At 41.9% G+C, this 19,484-nt stretch overlaps 1 protein-coding gene across 5 annotated transcripts in view; it reads right to left on the bottom strand.

Moving 5' to 3' along the window:
• Positions 1 to 3,465: 3,465 nt before the first annotated feature.
• Positions 3,466 to 19,484, bottom strand: part of SCUBE1 (signal peptide, CUB domain and EGF like domain containing 1) — a 162,957-nt gene continuing 146,938 nt past the window's right edge. For all 5 annotated transcript variants that reach the window (XM_069967998.1, XM_069968011.1, XM_069968001.1 and 2 more), the window contains 14 exons: positions 15,255 to 15,371; positions 12,987 to 13,109; positions 12,746 to 12,865; positions 10,494 to 10,586; positions 10,283 to 10,399; positions 10,032 to 10,169; positions 9,005 to 9,208; positions 8,101 to 8,262; positions 7,849 to 8,016; positions 7,563 to 7,724; positions 6,319 to 6,516; positions 5,387 to 5,539; positions 4,765 to 4,844; positions 3,466 to 3,627 (listed from right to left, as the gene is read on the bottom strand). In XM_069967998.1, coding sequence (XP_069824099.1) covers positions 3,475 to 3,627; positions 4,765 to 4,844; positions 5,387 to 5,539; positions 6,319 to 6,516; positions 7,563 to 7,724; positions 7,849 to 8,016; positions 8,101 to 8,262; positions 9,005 to 9,208; positions 10,032 to 10,169; positions 10,283 to 10,399; positions 10,494 to 10,586; positions 12,746 to 12,865; positions 12,987 to 13,109; positions 15,255 to 15,371 — 1,988 coding nt within the window. In that variant the 3' untranslated portion in view covers positions 3,466 to 3,474. The remainder of the gene's footprint in view (positions 3,628 to 4,764; positions 4,845 to 5,386; positions 5,540 to 6,318; positions 6,517 to 7,562; positions 7,725 to 7,848; positions 8,017 to 8,100; positions 8,263 to 9,004; positions 9,209 to 10,031; positions 10,170 to 10,282; positions 10,400 to 10,493; positions 10,587 to 12,745; positions 12,866 to 12,986; positions 13,110 to 15,254; positions 15,372 to 19,484) is intronic.

Raw genomic sequence — 19,484 nt, 5'->3', positions numbered from 1 at the left:
GCTTGGTACTATTGAAGCGAGTGAGGCAGAGCTGTAATACCAGACATATCTAAGGGCAAGAGTGGCAGGTATTTTTAAAAAAATCTATTCCAAAGAACCAATTTTAAAAATTTGAGTTTGACTGCAAGATCAGACTACACAAGGTTTGTTTGTAGTCTGTAACCATAGAAACCTATAGCTCTGCATAGCAGCTGCATACACAATAGATAAAATAACTTCTTTATTTTGTATGTTAGAAGCAGTTAAGCAAAATAAATTTGTAAAAATGGACATATCCTCTAAGTGATTTTGTTTTCATTTTGAAATTTCAACTGATCAAAAAAAAAAACCAAAACAACACAATAAAAAAAAAAAAAAACATCAAAAAAAACTAAAGAGTTCCTAAAACAGGGACATAATAATGAACTGACAGCTGTTTTTTACGGCCATAATTTAGCTCCACCCACAAAAAATGGCTCCCAAGTAAATGGGCATAAATAGATTTTAAATTTAAAGTGATACAAACTAAAAAGATTGACAATTTTCTTTTCTTTTTTTGCATTTGTCATAAAAGTGAAGCCACCAGTAACACTAAGCTAATGGCAGAATAAATAAAATACACACTACATTGTAACTGTATACTCAAGCATCAAAAAATGTTTTTTAATAATTTCCTGTACATTTTTTTTATTTTATTTTTAATTTTTTTTTTGGAAGAGGGGAAAATGTTGTTTTTTTTTTGTGTGTCGGGGAATAAGGAGACAAAAACATGAGATGACAATGAGTTTAAACAAAAGAAAAAAACATTCAGAGAAAAATTAAACCTTCTATGTGCCAGATTGTGCAGGTGGAAGGGTTACCAGCCCCAGACAAAGTTCTGCTCCGATATAAAACATCAGCCCGATGCTATTCTTGCGTCAAGTGCTCAAAGGGTTAATAATTAGACTGCAGTCAATGGTTTGGGGCGACTTCTCGGAGCGGAGACCCCTCCGATTATCAGACAAGAGTGAAGTTGGGAGAAGCGCATGGTGGTGTGCTTCACTCCCTGGGTTGGTGCTCAGTTTGTGTCAATGCAGGAGTGAATAATGGACTGAGCACCAGCTAAAGTTTATTTAAATCATGGTAACGTTTTAACCAGAGAAGAGCATGCTCGAGTCCGATTGTTCGGCATTTGAATACCGGTGGATGCAGCCCTAGGGATACAGTCAAACGGAAATAACCATAATTTGGACATTTAAGCTCCGCCCTTGACATTTAAGCTCTTACCCTTTGGGGTGGAGTTTTCATCAACCCCGCCCATTTTAGAGTTGAGTTTAAGGGATTATCCTACCAAAATATGAACTGTATATAAAGTATAGTGTGCAAAGCAAGGAATGAGAGGAAATTCTAGGGGACATAATGTCAGTACAGATGTGTCCATCCTTACCTTTCCTCTAGGCTGAACATGTCCCTTTAAAGAATACCTTTCTTTATGCTATATGTGTATATGAGTGCACACCCAGTGGTTGTAATGTTAATTGCAGCTTGTCAAAGTCCTTATTAGTATGTAAGTTTACAGAGTTTATATTGGAAAATAGAGTCCATGACAATATTTCCAGAAAGGTAAGGATGGACACATCTGTAAGGTGAACAACTTAGTACCTTATAATAATCCTTAATGATTCCAAACTGAAGTTGAATAAATGTACTGAAAAATAAATAAATCTTATGACCACTACTATTTGTCGTCATTCTCAGCCATACGCAAAGTAGTCCTCTACCAGGATGAGAGCTCGCGCTTTGACGCCACCTACTGGAGGTAGTGTCAATGTCAGGCAGCTTACAGAGAAGAGAACTTGTCATCACTTACATGCACGCCTTGTGGATCGAGGGGTCTTACTGTATGTACTCCGATGGCATTGATTAATAGATCTCTCCCTATATCCGAGATCTACCAGACAAGGTTGGTGAGGCAGGGAGAAGCTTTTGTGCACTTATGGTTCAAACAGCATGAAATTGATGATAGGTCCCCTTTAAGAGCCCTAAAATATTAGCCAAGCCAGTATCTCTCCCAGAAGAAAGAGTTACCCACCTGTAGACAGCTGTTTCAGGTTTCCCTGCTGGAGGTGGACACTAATATGCAAGGATGCTAACTCCAATAGGTGGCACCAGAGAGCAACCATTTCAGAGCAGAGCTAATTTGCATATTTATTTCCCAGTAGAGCTTTGCCTACTCCACACATGTTCTAGTGCTCTCCTCAAGGATTCAATAATTGCAGAGGGATCACAGTTTTGCAATCCCTAGGTTATACAGAGACTGTAATTCTCCCTAAGGCAGGCCACGGCCTACCAAACTCTAGTGTGAGGACTGATGAAGGGCTCTGTTTAACACGCAGAATGTGAAAAACACAACCCAGTACTTTTTTTTTTTTGGTTTTAGATTAGATTTCTAAAATATAAAAAAAAAAAAAAAAAAAAAAAAAAAACCCATAAAAGAAAGAAAAAAAAAGCAAAAAAAAATTAAAAAATTAAAATTCTCTTCCCCCTAACATTACATACAAAATTCAAGTGCAATTTAAAATATTAATTATACTACACACTTCGCTCTCTTGCCATAATACTCGTTTGCAGGTAGTTTCTTAAACCATCTGGAGAAACAAGAATGCGCCAACTTCTTGTGACTTGAAGAAGTGGGAGGGAAAAAAATAAAGAAAAAAAGTTCTTAAGCCAACACAGAGATCTATGTATAATCCGTACTCTGTGAAGACCGCGATACCGTCTATGAGGTGCCACCGCAGTCCAAGAACCTGCCATGCCAAGGTCGGAATAGATACAACCTGTCCGTAACAGCAGTCACCATATGTGTGAGTTGCGGGGAGCAAGTAATGTCAGTGCAGAAGGGGGGGGGGGCAGATACTTTTTAGTCAGCGGAGGTTCCGGTATATATGAAGAGGAGGCTACATAAGGATGAGGAGGTCTCCGATGCTATGGACGTCCATCAAATTCAAAAAGAAAATCCAAAAATTTCCAGGAACATGGAAGCCATGATATTGAGTGGTAGGATTGCACTTGCTCACTGAGCCACAGATCCCGATCGTCCATGGTTAGGTCTGGTATCACTGTACACGGCAGCTTGCCGACTCTTTTTATTTATTTTTGAGAAGTTGATATTTTTGAGGATCAAGTTTTGAAGATCAAGGTGCGGGGTGTGGCAGGAGGTGGTTCTGTACCTCGGTTAAATCGGAAATCTGAAGAGAAGGGGACTCAGAACGGCGTCCATCATATCGTTCTGTCACATAAGCCCTTTTTTTGTGTGTGTTTTTGTTTTTGTTTTTATTTTTTTATTTTTTTTTTAACTCTTTCGAACGAATGAGAAAATGAAGACTACAAAACAAGTCTTTCGCGTGGAGCAGCGACTACTGCGAGGAAGGATGATGGATTTAGAAGAACTTGGATTAAAACCAAATAAAAAAAATAAAATAAAAAAACACTAAGTAAAAAAAAAAAAAAATAAAGCTATTTATAAGGCCGTAAAAATCTGGAAACTTTTGAGCGGAGTAGTTTGATAAAAGATCTCGGGAACATCTCCTTAGATTCCTGTGCTGTGTACTTGAAATAGTTTTGGGGATGCGCTAAGACGTCAAAGAGAGCCTTGATCAGCTTCTTGTCCTGCGGGATCGAAACACAAAAAGACACGTTTACCTCTATGGGACATGGATGTATGAGGAAATGTACTGCTCTTGGTGCTGTAGGGGGCGGGCACTAGAAAGTCAATCTCCTTCCCCCTCTGGCAGCTGACAATATAGCCCCTTCCCCTGTGAAAGTATCTCAGGAGGAAAAGGACAATAGGACATTGACTGTAAGGGAAGCTACCTCCACTAGGTGGCACTGTAGATCTAGTTCTTTTCCTTTTGGAATTGAACTACTTTGCATATTCTTTTCCCATGGAGCACTGCACGGCTTGTAAGGGTCTTATTACAAGGCCTATCATTTTAGTAAACAAGCTCCAATCTGCTAGATGAGGGCTCGTTTACTGGGCCTATTAGACGGCCCGATAATCGGACAGTAAGGGCTGCATGGACATCGTTAGCGATGTCCATGCAGCCCTTGCCCAAACCCCTGATACCTTACCTCTCCCCACTCCCGGTCTTCTCTCCTGTGTTCTGCAGCTTTCCGGTCCCGGCGGCAGCATGTCAGGTGACAGGCCGCTCAGCCAATCACAAACCATGGAGAAGACCAGGAGCGGGGAGAGGTAAGGTATCAAGTGTTTGGGCAATTGTCGGCCGCCGATCGCTATTACTTGTAGTGATACGTGGCCGTCAGCCAACGATTTTAGGTCCAAACCTAAACCAACGATCAGCCGATGATTGTTTCATCGGCTGATCGTTGTCTCTATTGCATGGAGATTATCGTGTAATGGGGCCCTAAGACTCCATACACCAGTAGAGTGGTCTCTTCAAGAAGACACATTACTTCCCTATCCCTTACGTCCCCTTCTATACTCCCATATACTGCAGAAGTTCTGACAAGCAGGGCAGAAAGTCATTTCTATTGGCATAGGAGTGACTGAGCATGTGCGTCCTCCGGCTTTCAGCTCAGTAGGTGGACATGCACATTGCTATTGCTCTGAACACTAGGTGGTGCTATACTATAGATGTAAATATCATAATTCATCAACAGATCATCGTTTTAACGCAATGTAAATGGCAAGCACCAATATTTATTGGTTGGACAAATGCCCTCTGGGTAAGAGTTTTATTTTTATTTTTCTTGTATTTAATTTTTTTTTTTTTTTTAATTACATACTTTTAAAATTTCTTGATGGTTCTCTGAAGCGTATAATCTTCCATCGCGGACAATATCTTCTATTAATTGTTGGTAATCCTCTGTGAAATTAAAAACAGATGGAACGACCGTAATTAGATACAGCATATCATGTGGATTGGATCTGAAATTGGGACCATCCATCTGCAACGGGACATTTATGATGCCAAGTCCCACCCTCCCCGGGGGGGATCCAGATCAGCGGAGACACTGCCTTTGTCTCACGGATACTGATGCCGCATCGCTGCTCGGATATCCATACGGTGGGATCATACATGGTGTAAAGTGAAACTGGCTCAGTTGCCCCTAGCAACCAATCAGATTCCACCTTTCATTTTCCAAAGAGTCTGTGAGGAATGAAAGGTGGAATCTGATTGGTTGCCAGGGGCAACTGAGCCAGTTTCACTTTACACCATCTCCCCCTTCATAACCCTATTACACATACTGTCCACCTACTTTTGGACCACCCTGTATATAGTCATTCAGATCACTGTGTTCTATAGCTTTGTATAAGATTAGGGCCTCCGCTTGCTGTCAGTGAATTGAAACCTTCATTGAATTCATTCAAACATGATACCATGTGACATACGCCATCGGATCGTACCGTCATATGTGACATAAGGCACTTGGAATCCTTTCCCGCTGTTACCCTCATTAGACTTGAACTGGATCCACAGTTTGCGCGACCGTGATGTGAACGCTATAGGCCGCTCGTACGTCTGGCACGTCTCATAGGTGGTGATGGATGTTGGAGAAGCTGGAAAAAAAAACAAAAACATTACACTTGTTTCTATCTTTACCTTTATCTGAGAATGTCAATGTGTTCAGCTGGACTGTTATCAATGCATGTAGCCCCACCTAGTGGAACTATGGTGTCATTACATTTTTTAATTTTTTTTTATCATTTCTTATTGGCTGCCAAAGCTCCAAAAAACTAGCAGCTGGTGATCATATAGCAGGGTGTGACTCTAGGTGTACTCTCCTTTCACTTGCTTCAATTACAAGATGCATACCACTTTAAAGGGAACCTGTCACCATGAAAATGCTATCTAATCTATCGCCATCACATTATAGAGCAGAAAAAACTGAGCAGATTGATATATAACTTTATTGGAAAAGATTCAGTATAACTTTTAACATGTTGATTGAAATCCCTGCTCATTCTGCGTTGAGGAGTCCAGTGGGCGGGGTCACTCACTGGCAGGACTCTTTAGCATGGAAACAATCAATAAATTACAAGTTATACTGAATCTTTTCCCATAAAGCTATATATCAATCCGCTCAGCTTCTTCTGCTCTATAACATGATGCTGTTAGCTTAGATAGCATTTTCATGGTGACGGGTTCCCTTTAAGTACCTCAGCCTGGTCAGCTGATTAAAAAGGTGCTGCTGCCCCTTCAGTCGGCTGATCGATGGAGGTGCTAGGAGCTGGACTTCCATCAATCTGATTAGATAGGGCAACAAATATCATGGTCCTGGACAATCCCTTTAAGTCTCCCTTTAAGTCATAAATGTCAATAGTTAGATAATAGTTACCGCTTTTTCTCATGACCAACACGTCCCCGCACTCATCTTCAATTGGTAGAAAGATCTCCGGGACCACAATCAATATCCTTCTCTTTGGAGGGGGGTTTATGTTCCAGATACACTCCACATGGGCTGGATAATCTCCGGGGTAGTTAGGAGACTCGATGTAGCCGGTGTACTCTCCTAGTTCTCCCCCGCAGTGCTGGTCTGGGAATCAAAACAAAGGATTTTATGGACTTTGAGGCTATTTTCACATCATATTACGGTACTGTGCTGTGAATGACATTTTATTTTCATGCCGCTAGAAAAATCTGCCCAGAAATTTACTTTAAAGGGGTACTCCGGCAGGAAAAAAAAAAAAAAAATTAATTTAAAAAATTAAATAATTATATATATATATATATATATATATATATATATATATATATATACACACACACACACACACACTGGTTTTATAAAGTTATATGGATTTGTAAATTATTTACAGTATTTAAAAATGTCCAGTCTTCCAGTACTTATCAGTTGCTGTATGTCCTGCAGGAAGTGGTATGTGCATTCCAGTCTGACACAGTGCTCTCTGCTGCCGCCTCTGTCCATGTCAGGAACTGTCCAGAGTAATAGCAAATCCCCCATAGAAAACCTCTCCCGCTGTCCAGATTGGAAAGAATACACCACTCACTGCAGGGCATGCAGCAGCTGATAAGTACTGAAAGACTTGACATTTTTTAATGAAAGTAAATGACAAATCTTTGGCACTTTCTGGCACCAGTTGATTTAAAAGAATTTTTTTTTTTTGTGAACTACCGCTTTAATAGTCTCCCGTTCAGCATTGCCCCCAGGGTGTATACGGAGACAGAGGGACCCCACTTACCTGCTTATATTCACACATCTATAGGACAGTGTCTCTATGCTGCCATTAATGGGACCTATATAAAACCTCTCCTGCTCTGGACAGTTCCTGACATGGACAGAGGTGGCAGCAGAGAGCACTGTATCACACTGGAATGCACATCCCACTTCCTGCAGGACATACAGCAGTTGATAAATACTGGAAGACTGGACATTTTTAAATAGAAATAAATTACAAATCTGTATACCTTTCTGATACCAGTTGATTTGAAAGAAAAATAATTTTGCCGTCCAAGTCCAAGAATGTGAATTTATGGTTTTTGTTGTTTTTTTTTTGCCCTCATTGACTTTAATAAAAGGAAACCCATCTTGGTAACATTCAAGGCAACAATACAACTTACTTTTGCAATGCGTCACATTTGTAGAACCGTCAAAGTCAGTGCTGGTGTTCCCCGGGCATGTTATACAGAAATTCTGCCCAAATTCTGGCTGATAGGTCCCGATGGGGCATCGGATACATCTGTGGGTGGTGGAGTTGTAGAAGTGTCCAGGGGAGCAGTGAACTAGAAGGAAATGAACGGGGACACAGGGTTTACTATAGGAAATATAGCAGCCGATTACAATAAAAGGGGACGGCTATGGGAGAGGGTGGAGCCATGCTGCGAGCGCCTACTAAGTCCCGCCTACCTTTTGTCTCACAGTCCTGGAAGGACACCGCACTTTCATACTTTGTGATCAGTCCCCCGCCGCATGGAAAGCAGATGGTGCGGCCTGGATCTGGCTGATAGGTGCCCAGCGGGCAAGGCCTGCATGGTTTGAACCCGTCAACAGAGTAGTGCCCGGGGGCACACTGTCCTAAAAGAGGAGAAGAATGTTAAGCAAGATTGTTCCCCCAAAAAGATGAGGATAACCAAAGATGGCGTGCCCATCATCACCTACCTCCACATTCAGACTGATTCCTCGCTCCGGGAATGCCCATACCATCTTTACCGGGACATGGCTCACATGCTAGCTGGCCTTCCATGTCTTGGTATGTCCCTGGCAGACAGGGGGCACAGTGATTGGTCTCTCCATTGTAGTATGTGCCCGCACCACAAGGGACTAAAAAAAAAGAGGGAAGGCAGATGAGTATCATACACCAGGGGGGCATCATAGACATGGCCACCATTCATTAAGCTGAGGAAATGTCTAGCGTTCTCAGGGTTTTGTGGGAGCTCAAAGACCCATATTAAAGGGGTACTCTGCCGCAACACTTTTTCTTTAAAATCAACTGGTTTTACAAAAAGTTATATAGATTTGTAATTTACTTCTTTTTAAAAATCTTAAGTCTTCCAGTACTTATCAGCTGCTGTATGTCCTGCAGGAAGTGGTGTATTCTTTCTAGTCTGACACAGTGCTCTCTGCTGCCACCTCTGTCCATATCAGGAACTGTGCAGAGCAGGAGAAGTTTTCTATGGGGGTTTGCTGCTGCTCTGGACAGTTCCTGACATGGACAGTGGTGGCAGCAGAGAGCACTGTGTCAGACTGCCGCTTCTTGCTGGACATGCATCAGCTGATAAGTGTCGTAAGACTTGAGATTTTTAAATAGCGATAAATGACAAATCTTTAAAACTTTCTGAAACAAGTTGATTCGAACAAAAAACATTTTGGCCGGAGTACCCCTTTAAAGGTGTTATCTAGAATAAGTCAATCCCTTTTAGTGATTATAATGTTACCTACTATTGCAGTGGTGCTGTATGGGTGTAATGTAAGTAAATGATAGTTACACACACACATACATACATACATACATAAACATATACATACATGCATGCATGCATGCAGGCTGTGTATCTATCCATACCGCATTTTCCATCCTGCAGCACCTGCCCCGTACTGCACGCCTCCTGGTTCTCGGTGCCCTTTGCCGGCTTTTCCGCCACCTCATATTCTATCCCCGAGAACTGAATGTAAAACTGCTGCTTGTTGATCGACTTCCGCAGGGTTTTAATGGCGGCCTGAAGTTTCTGCTCCATTCTCTTCCGTACACAGTCAGCGTTACAGGAGTCTAAGAAGAGATCGGATCATCTACACATCTAGTTGACCAACATGGCAAATACATTACATGTATGTCACAAGTCGCCATACAACTGACATCTGGGAGGAGGGGCTGTGGGAGGAGTCTGTCTCAGCCAATCGGCATAATTCTAGGTGTTTTTAGTCATTCTGATTGGCTGAGAGCAGCTATCAGGGCTCCTCCCATTAGACCTTTTCAGCTGGAGGCCTCCCATAACAGTAGATCTTTATTATAAACATATAGGGGAAGATTTAACAAACTGGTGTAAAGTGAAACTGGCTCAGTTACCACTAGCAACCAATCAGATTCCGCCTTTCATTTTCCATACAGTCTGGGAGGAATGAAAGGTGGAATCTGATTGGTTGCTAGGGGCAACTGAGCCAGGGTCCCCCTTTGTGTGTGTACCAAGGAGGAGATATATCAAACATGGTGTAAAGTGAAACTGGCTCAGTTGCCCCTAGCAACCAATCAGATTCCACCTTCCATTCCTCCCAGACTCTTTGAAAAATGAAAGGTGGAATCTGATTGGTTGCTAGGGGCAACTGAGCCAGTTTCACTTTACACCATGTTTGATAAATCTCCCCCTATAGTAGTTTCTTATACCGTATGACGGACAAAAAAACCATCGATGATCGGGGGTGGGGATTTCTCTGAACTTTCTATTTGGAGAGTCCTCCAATCAGCTTCCTCGAGCCCGAAATTGATGATAACAGGGAACAATGTAGCAAATAGAGGGACTTTCAATCCAGTGTCCCTTTAAATCTACTCTCTATGGCTGATGAAGAGGGTGGTAGTCCCATAACAGATCCCTTACCTGACACCTCATCCCTCTTCACCTCCAGCTCGAACTCTGCTATAATATGAGAGACCTCCTTGGACGGAGATTTGCGCCCTCTTCTTTTTTTCTTGGAGGAGTCGCACTTTAGGTTGACGTACGTCACATGGCAGCTGTCTGCAAAACGGGGGGTAAAGACATTACAATAGGGGACTACTCAGAATTTTTTTTATTGATCGCTATTGACAAAGTCGCTTTTTCGCCGATAATTTTAATCACCTATAACTCACCCATCATTGACTGTTTTGCGGAGTCCCTGGTCTTGTCTTTGCTCCGTGGGCGCAGGTGGCACTTGGCATCTTTGATTTTGAACCGGGCCTTCTGGGTTATCGGAGCCCCGATGGGATCTAGAGGCAGGCATGGAAAGTGAGTATACTAAGAAATAAGGTTTAAAGGGGGACTCCAACCCCCAAAATAAACAAACATTTCAGAATTCTATACCCGAGCACGTTGGGATGGTGGAGTTGCGCCTCAGGACAGCCTTGCTCTGCTGCACGGGCACGCCACAGCTCAGCGAATAACTATTCTCAGACTCTAGGAAAAGAAAATAACATTAGTATTGGTGCTATAAGCAATACGGCATATAAAGTTACTACTCCATCCCTTTAATTACAGATGTTAGACCGGGTAAAGAACCTTTGGCCCTCCAGCAGTTGTAAAACTACAACTCCCATCATGCCTGGACAGCCAAAGCTTTAGCTTTGGCTGTCCAGGCATGATGGGAGTTGTAGTTTTGCAACAGCTGAAGAGCCAAGGTTCCCTACCCCTGTGTTAGACTTAATGTCCAGGAAGAGCCTCACCACCTTCTTTTTTTATTACTTCAGAGCTAAAAACATAAGTTTTGCTTTAAAATACCTTACCGTTAAACAGTTCCCTGTGTGTTGCCATGGTTACAGACTACAAACTAACCTTGTGTAGTCTGATTCTGTAATAATCTGAGGCAGTATTTAAAATCAAGATGCTTTTGGGGCAATACACAAACAAACTGGACAGCGACTACCAGCAGAATACTGAGTGTAGTACACAGTGTTTACAAAAAGTTAAAAAAAAAAAAAAAAGAATTCTACATATTTTCTGATGACCCTACAGGATGGGGGACAGGTAATAAATTGCAGGGGGGCCGACCTCTGTGCCCCTAAGTGATTTCCAGATCGGACCCCAGCTCCTTTTTTATTTTTTTAATACAGCCATGGGTCGGCATATTCTTTCTCTATGGAGATGGCGGACAGAGACGAGTACATCACTCGAGGTCTTCCTGACAGCTCCATAGAGAATGGATAAAGCCTCAGGTCATGAGCCAGGGCCAACTTGGAGATCACTGGGGGGGCACAATGATTGGACCCCCATGATCTCTTACTTGTCCCCTATTCTGTGGATAGGGGACAAGTAGGTTTTAATCGGAAGACCCCTTTAATGTGTAATGATGCCAAACGGTAAGGAATAAATAAAAATCAGGATGTAGCCTGCTTGGTTTCCCCTTTAAGGCATGTAGTGGGGGTGTTCTCCTGCTGCCTCAGTTGCCTTACAGCTAGACAGAGGATAGAGGTTGAAAGGAAACATTTATGACATGTGGAGGCAGATTGAACATAAATATGGGAAAGGATTCTTTACAGTTAGAGTCAGACTATGGAAATCTATAGAGTAAGGCTACCTGGCGTTGAGGGCTCTATATAATTTATCATTGGATGATGTATGATTCTGTGGTGTACACCCCCGTTCTGAGGGTACGGCCGGTCACTTGCCAGATAGTTAGGTGTGACGCCAGCTCTATAGTGGTTGCCCGAGATATAGCCTTGCTCAATGGTATTGTGTTGTGACGCCAGTGCCGGTTGGTCCGGAGTGGAATAGTGACCCACCCTGTCACCCACAGAAAGAGGAGATGACCCAAGGAAGGTGTGTGTGCTGTGTCGGTGCTTGACGAGAAATCACAGAGTCTCTTTAGCATAAATATAATCTTGTTTACTCTGAAGATACTTGAGGTAGGCAGCAGATAATATAGCTTTGCCTTCATACAATACTTTACACTTGATAAGATACTTAATACGTTAGAGTTCGGATCTGAACTGAGAATAGAAGAAGTGATACAGTTGTGCTGACTCAGTTGCGTGATAAGAAGTAGAAGAGAGGATCAGAAGAGTAGATAGGAGGATGTCGAGAGATTCCCAACCCAAGTAGTACTGTGCCCTGCCGGAACATCGGAGGTAGAAATGGAAGAATACTTGAGAGTAGAGAGAATACTTGTGCCTGTTTATGGATACTGTCCTGCACTGTGTCTCTCCTTGTCCACGGCGTGGGTTGAGATGTTCCCTGACTTGTCCTCTCTAGTGAAGGCTAAACACTGCCTAGTACTGAGTGAGGTTGCTGGAGAAGAAGACTGTGAGGAGTGTCCTACCTCTACAGAGTCTAAAGGCAAAAAAAACTACACTTCCTCTACCCATGTGACTTCCTTCCTACAGCGCATGTAAGGTGTGCTGTGAGTGGGTGAGGAGTGTACAATAACCCTTTAAGTATTACAGCCGTGCAATATCTAGGCATACATACTTGTAGTAACCACATCTTGTGGCGAAACTCTGGTACTACTACATCACCACTTAACCTTAAAAGTACAGGCTTTTACAAAGGGTGTAACCAATAGCAACACCCATGGTGGGACACCACAATTGTATATTTAACCCCTTCTCCAATCTACAAACCTGGTAGGAATAGCGTATTGGCCGGGCAGGACAAGAAGCAGCTATCCATCCCCGCCGACTTACTGCAGATGAGCTGAGCTTTTGAGGTTGGCTTGTAGCTGGGGACGCATTTTGCCGTCTCTAGGAAAAAGAGAAAACAATAAGACCCAACTGAGTAAGAGGCTGTAGAAGTCAAGACCCCCGGGGCAGCTGGAGACGCTGAACTCCGAGGCCATCACTAATATCACCACTAAGAACTCACCAATACAGTCCCTCTTATTCCAGTGCAGCTTCTTCCCAGGGGGACACGAGCAGTCGTAGCTTCCCAGCGTGTTTATACAGCCCGCGTCACAGCTGCCATTGTTAATGCTGCATTCATCAATGTCTGCAATGTGACACAACAACCTATATAAACTGTACTTAAAGGGCAAGTCCACATTTGACTACTTTTACGTAAACAGCTGAGCCACTTTGTAAATACATTTCAATAATTTTCCCAAATTATGCTTCAGAGCTGCATTCATAGTTCTGCTGGCTGTTACTGGATGGAGTCGACAAGCTTCTGCTGTTTATGATCTACTTACATTCATGGCTGGTGACGCTAATATACCAATGAACTTCATCAGGGCCACTTGTCAAAGTGAACCTGTCCCTCACATGATTTATTTATACTGATTGTTTAGTCTTCTATTATGCCAGCACATGCCATACACCATGTAGTTACGTGTGTATATTAGGCAGTCTTCTTGCGACTTGTTTAGTCTGGCAAATTTGATTCCAAATCAGATATTCCTTGTCCAAAAATTGTCGCCGACAGCTTACAAGTGAGAACTGCAAGCAGAGTCCACCTCAGCCTTGTTCAGGCATCCTATAAGAGGGTTGTCTAATACTACTGGTCTTGCTTTATTGTGTGTGAAGTTGAAATGTTCAGAAAATCAACTCCTTAAAGGAGAACTCCAGCTAAATGTAAAAAAAAAAAAAACGGGCTGGCAGAGGGGCTAGGAATATAATAATGAAGGGATACTTACCTGTCCCAATGCTTCTGCAGAGTGACAGCCTGCAGTTACCCGCCAGTCTACTGTAGCTCTAGCTTCTGTGGCATTACAACCCGGCTCATATCAGAAATACCCACTCAGCCAGTCAGTGACTAAGGAGGGACATCTCTGCAGTCACTGACTGAGTGGGTAGTTTTTGCTGAGTTGTGACAACACAGGAACTGGGAGAAAACTGGCTGTGGGAGGCGCAGGGATGGGTAAGTATCACTTCATTATTATGTCCCCACAACCCCTTTTTTTTTTAACATTTGGTCAGAGTTCTTCTTCAAATATATTTGGCTTCCAGAAATGGAGAAGGCATGGCTCTGATTTACCTATTCAATTTCTACTTAGTTGTTACTAAATCTATCAAGCACATTGTAATTGCATCAATGAACGAAGCTTGGGTCTGTTGCCGTGTCTATTTAGAAAACTTGGTTCTTTTACCATTGCTATGTAGAAAGCTTGGTTCTGTTCTGTGTCTATGAAGAAAGTTTGGTATTATTACCATATCTATATAGTAAGCGTGGTATTATTATCATCATACCTATGTACTAAGCTTGGTATTGTTACCATATCTATGTAGTAAGCTTGATGCTATTGCCATATCTGTGTAGTAAGCTTGGTATTATTACCATATCTAAGTAGTAAGCTTGGTACTATTACCATATCTATTTTGTATGCTTGGTACTATTACTAAATCTATGTAGTATGCTTGGTATTGTTACCATATCTATGTAGTAAGCTTAGTATTATTACTATATTTATGTAGCAAGCTTGGTATTATTACTATATCTATATAGTAAGCTTGGTATTGTTACAGTTACCATATAGTAAGCTTGGTATTACTGCTATATCTATGAAGTAAGCTTTGTATTACACCACATCTATTTAGTAAGCTTGGTACAATTACCAAATCTATGGAGTAAGCTAGGTTCTGTAAACCTATCTATGCATGACACGTTCCTACATTACAACTATTTAGAAAGCTTGATTCTCTTATCTATCTTGAAAGATTGGTACTATTACCATATCTGTGTAGCAGCCTTGGTTCTGACACTGTATCTATGTAGTAAGTTTGGTTCTTTTATCCTAGCTATGCAGTAAACTTGGTCATGGCACTGTAACTATGAGAAAAAATTTAATATGTTACCCTATGTATGGAGAATATTTGATAATATTACCATACCTATGCAGTGCTTGGTTCTGATACTGTATCTATGCAGAAAGTGTGATTCTAATATCAAATGTATGTGGTCAGCTTTGTTGTTTTACTGAATCTATGTAATACGCTTGGCTTCCAGCACTGAGCCCTGAATATCAAACATGCAAGGGGGAGAGAGGAGGCATGCATGCTGCAGCTCAGCCCAACATCTCTGACATTTCAGTTTGGAAGGAAAGCATTATTTTATAACTGTGAACAGTTGTCAGCTTTGAGACATCTGTCACCTGTCTGCTCATGATACAGAAATGACAGAACACACAGCAATACAAACCTCCACAATGTGTTAATCCATAGAGCGTGTAGCCCTTATGGCAGAGACATTCGAAGCTCCCTGGGTAGTTGATACAGATGTGGTCACAGGTTCTCTCAAAGGAACATTCATCAATATCTAAAAGGAGAAGGAACAATGTATGATAAAAACATGGCGGCCCTACCTGTATATAAAATAACCTTACTTCCATTAACTGACATCTAGCATGGTCAGTCATGGGGCTCATCTTTATCACACACATAGCCCTATAGACTCAAATGCTTAAGGATCTAGGATATGTGGGTTGTATATGGGGTACACATTATTATTGCCTTTTTACTTAAAGGGATTTCACAGCCATTTATAGCCTATGCTTTTGCCATCCATTCCTTAAGTTTTTTTTTTTTTATCCCCTTTAAGTTGTATTAAATGTTTGCAGTACACATGACAGACACTAGATGGCGTCAGAGTATAGCAGGACTGAGATGCACAAATTATTTGAAGCTTATTTATATGTAATTATTATTGTTCTGCTCCAGATTATTCTGAGCATTTACAGTATATTGATAATTCTCCCATGTGGATGAGCGAATCCATTCATTGCGGTAGAGACTGATCACACGTGTGTATTATCTCCTGTCCCTGTATGGAGGTTTGCGTTCTGCTAGTAAGATATAGAATTATATTACATACAGTACACAGTAATTCAGCCCTCCTCAATGAATATGTACATGTGAGGTGCCATACATCATCCAACTACTATCCAGCATCTGCTTAGTACAGTGCCAGCAAGTGGAGAGGGCTATACCCGACCTTATATCTGGAGGGGGATATGGGCAGCTAATAACATGATATTGTTTTATCCACCCTGCAGCACCAGCAGCACAGTATACATATATGATATAATAAAAACTGCAAGAATAAGGGAGGTGTGGGGTGAAGCTAGTTTGGTACTCAAGAACTTTTCTTTATAATAAAAAGACACTAGAGGGCAGTGTTCTACTACAGCCAATAGATAGAGCTGAGAGACAGGAGAGAGAAATCCTTATCTTCTATCTATCTATCTATCTATCTATCTATCTATCTATCTATCTATCTCCTATCTATCTATCTATCTATCTATCTATCTCCTATCTATCTATCTTCTATCTATCTCCTATCTATCTATCTATCTATCTATCTATCTCCTATCTATCTATCTATCTATCTATCTATCTATCTATCCATCTATCTCCTATCTATCTATTATCTATCTATCTATCTATCTCCTATCTATCTATTATCTATCTATCTATTATCTATCTATCTATCTATCTATCTATCTCCTATCTATCTCCTATGTATCTATCTATCTATCTATCTATCTCCTATCTATCTATTATCTATCCATCTGTCTCCAATCTATCTATCTATCTCCTATATATCTATTATCTATCTTAAATCTATCTATCTATCTCCTATCTATCTCTCTATCTATCTATCTCCTATATATCTATCTATCTCCTATATATCTATCTCCTATCTATCTATCTATTATCTATCCATCTCTCTCCTATCTATTATCTATCTTAAATCTATCTATCTCCTATCTATCTATTATCTATCTCCTATCTATCTATCTATCTATCATCTATCTTAAATCTATCTATCTATCTCCTATCTATCTATCTCCTATCTATCTATCTATTATCTATCTTAAATCTATCTATCTCCTATCTATCTATCTATTATCTATCTTAAATCTATCTATCTCCTATCTATCTATCTATCTATCTATCATCTATCCATCTCTCTCCTATCTATTATGTATCTTAAATCTATCTATCTCTTATCTATCTATCTATCTCCTATCTCCTATCTATCTATCTATCTATCTCCTATCTATCTCCTATCTATCCATATCTCTCCTATCTATTATCTATCTTAAATCTATCTATCTATCGCTTGAAAATGGTAGCGTGAGGCTGCCGAAACGTTGTGCCTTATGATGTGCTGCACTATGAATAAATCTACGATTGTTTCACTGTTAACCCTTTGAGTGCAGTGGACTATCTGCTTACTACTATCTATCTATCTATCTATCTATCTAGTTTGACAATGTTGATGAATTCCCCCAATGCAGTGACCAATTGGCTTACAATTCTGCCTGTAAAACTGGATTTTTATCAGCAAACCATTGGTCACTACATTGGGGTGATGGTGGTGGGTGGGGAGGTATCCATCCACATGTATCATGAGACCATACCCTATCATTCACATTTATCCATCTATCTGTGACCCTACTTATGTGCCCGGCCAGCGTTCTCCATCCATCAACCCTGCACAGCTGAGAGGAGTGAAAGCAGGACCGGCTCGGCTATATCTATACATCCAATAGGCCACTTGTGTGCTTGTCCTTCTCTCCTATACAAGGCTGCCCTAGGGCTTCAGGCGGTGGGATGGGGGTCTGCACCATACCCTTGGTCCGGTAATCTTTATCAGACCTCGCCCCACCGGTAAGGATTTTTTTCACGTTATTTAAAGGTGGGAGCGAGAAGCAGCAGAGTTAATCCTGCGCTGGATGTTCTTGCCGTTTCATAGCCGGCATCAGCGAGCGGATGTAGCCGGCCCTCACCACAAAGTAAACCTTTAATAGGCAATTTAGTCCTCATTTAGACATGCAGAACGCCGCTGCTCTTCCTCATTACGATTATGAAAGTCAATAACAGAGCCAGAGGCGGAGGAGGAGGAAGGAAGCGGAGGGCACTGTAACGTATAAAAACCCCAGCGCTCCACATCCCCGCTGCTTTCCTCATCATTTAGTAGGTGAAGGATAAATAAGGGGAGGAGGGGGATGCTGGGAAGTCTCATGGCCGACACACCTTCAGGCTCTGGGCTGGGTTTAAAGAGGCCGCGCTATACTCAATGACGGCAGGCTACCTCTGTGTAATCTCATCTGTGATGAGGAGAGCGCCCCCTGGTGTGCACAGGATCCTGCCCTATAGGGGGAAGGATGTAATGAGGACAGAGATACAGAATGACATTACATGTTGGCGTCTCTTCCTGCTGCTTCCCTTTATCCTTAGTGTGAGAGTTTAGGTCTCCTAGCAACCGTGTGGCCTTATGTCTGGGTGACCACCATTTATCTCCATGTGTCCAGCTTTATGTGGTTACAGGAAGTTCTGTTTGCTATACATTAGACTGCTCCTCTACACTACATAACTAGGTTTTACGTGTTTATTCCAATTTATGTACAAAATAAAATAAATGTATATATTGGGTTTTATCAAACATGGTGTAAAGTGAAACAGGCCCAGTTGCCCCTAGCAACCAATCAGATTCCACCTTTCATTTTCCAAAGATTCTGTGAGGAATGAAAGGTGGAATCTGATTGGTTGCTAGGGGCAACTGAGCCACTTTTACTTTACACCATGTTTGATAAATCTCCCCCATAGTGTTCTGCAGCAGCGGAGGTGTATTATGAGGTTCTGCAGCAGCTGAGGTGTATTATGAGGTTCTGCAGCAGCTGAGGTGTATTATGAGGTTCTGCAGCAGCTGAGGTGTATTATGAGGTTCTGCAGCAGCTAAGGTGTAGTATGATGTTCTGCAGCAACTGAGGTGTATTATGAGGTTCTGCAGCAGCTGAGGTGTATTATGATGTTCTGCAGCAGCTGAGGTGTATTATGAGGTTGTGCAGCAGCTAAGGTGTAGTATGAGGTTCTGCAGCAGCTGAGGTGTATTATGAGGTTGTGCAGCAGCTAAGGTGTAGTATGAGGCTCTGCAGCAGCTGAGGTGTATTGTGATGCTCTGTAGCAGCTGAGGTGTATTATGATGTTCTGCAGCAGCTGAGGTGTTTTATGTGGCTCTGCAGCAGCTGAGGTGTATTGTGATGCTCTGCAGCAACTGAGGTGTATGATGAGGTTCTGCAGCAGCTGAGGTGTATTATGAGGTTCTGCAGCAGCTGAGGTGTAGTATGAGGTTCTGCAGCAGCTGAGGTGTAGTATGAGGCTCTGCAGCAGCTGGGGTGTATTGTGATGCTCTGTAGCAGCTGAGGTGTATTATGATGTTCTGCAGCAGCTGAGGTGTATTATGAGGTTCTGCAGCAGCTGAGGTGTATTATGAGGTTCTGCAGCAGCTGAGGTGTATTATGAGGTTCTGCAGCAGCTGGGGTGTATTATGATGTTCTGCAGCAGCTGGAAGCTTCCTATTAGAGTGGTGTGGTGTAGACTGACTCTGTAGTTGGAGATAAGCAGCCTCCATGTAGCGCCGCTC

Source organism: Dendropsophus ebraccatus, chromosome 1 (genome assembly GCF_027789765.1).
Source record: "Dendropsophus ebraccatus isolate aDenEbr1 chromosome 1, aDenEbr1.pat, whole genome shotgun sequence".
In the NCBI taxonomy this organism is placed as follows: Eukaryota; Metazoa; Chordata; class Amphibia; order Anura; family Hylidae; genus Dendropsophus; species Dendropsophus ebraccatus.
This window is presented reverse-complemented; position numbering and strand designations above follow the sequence as displayed.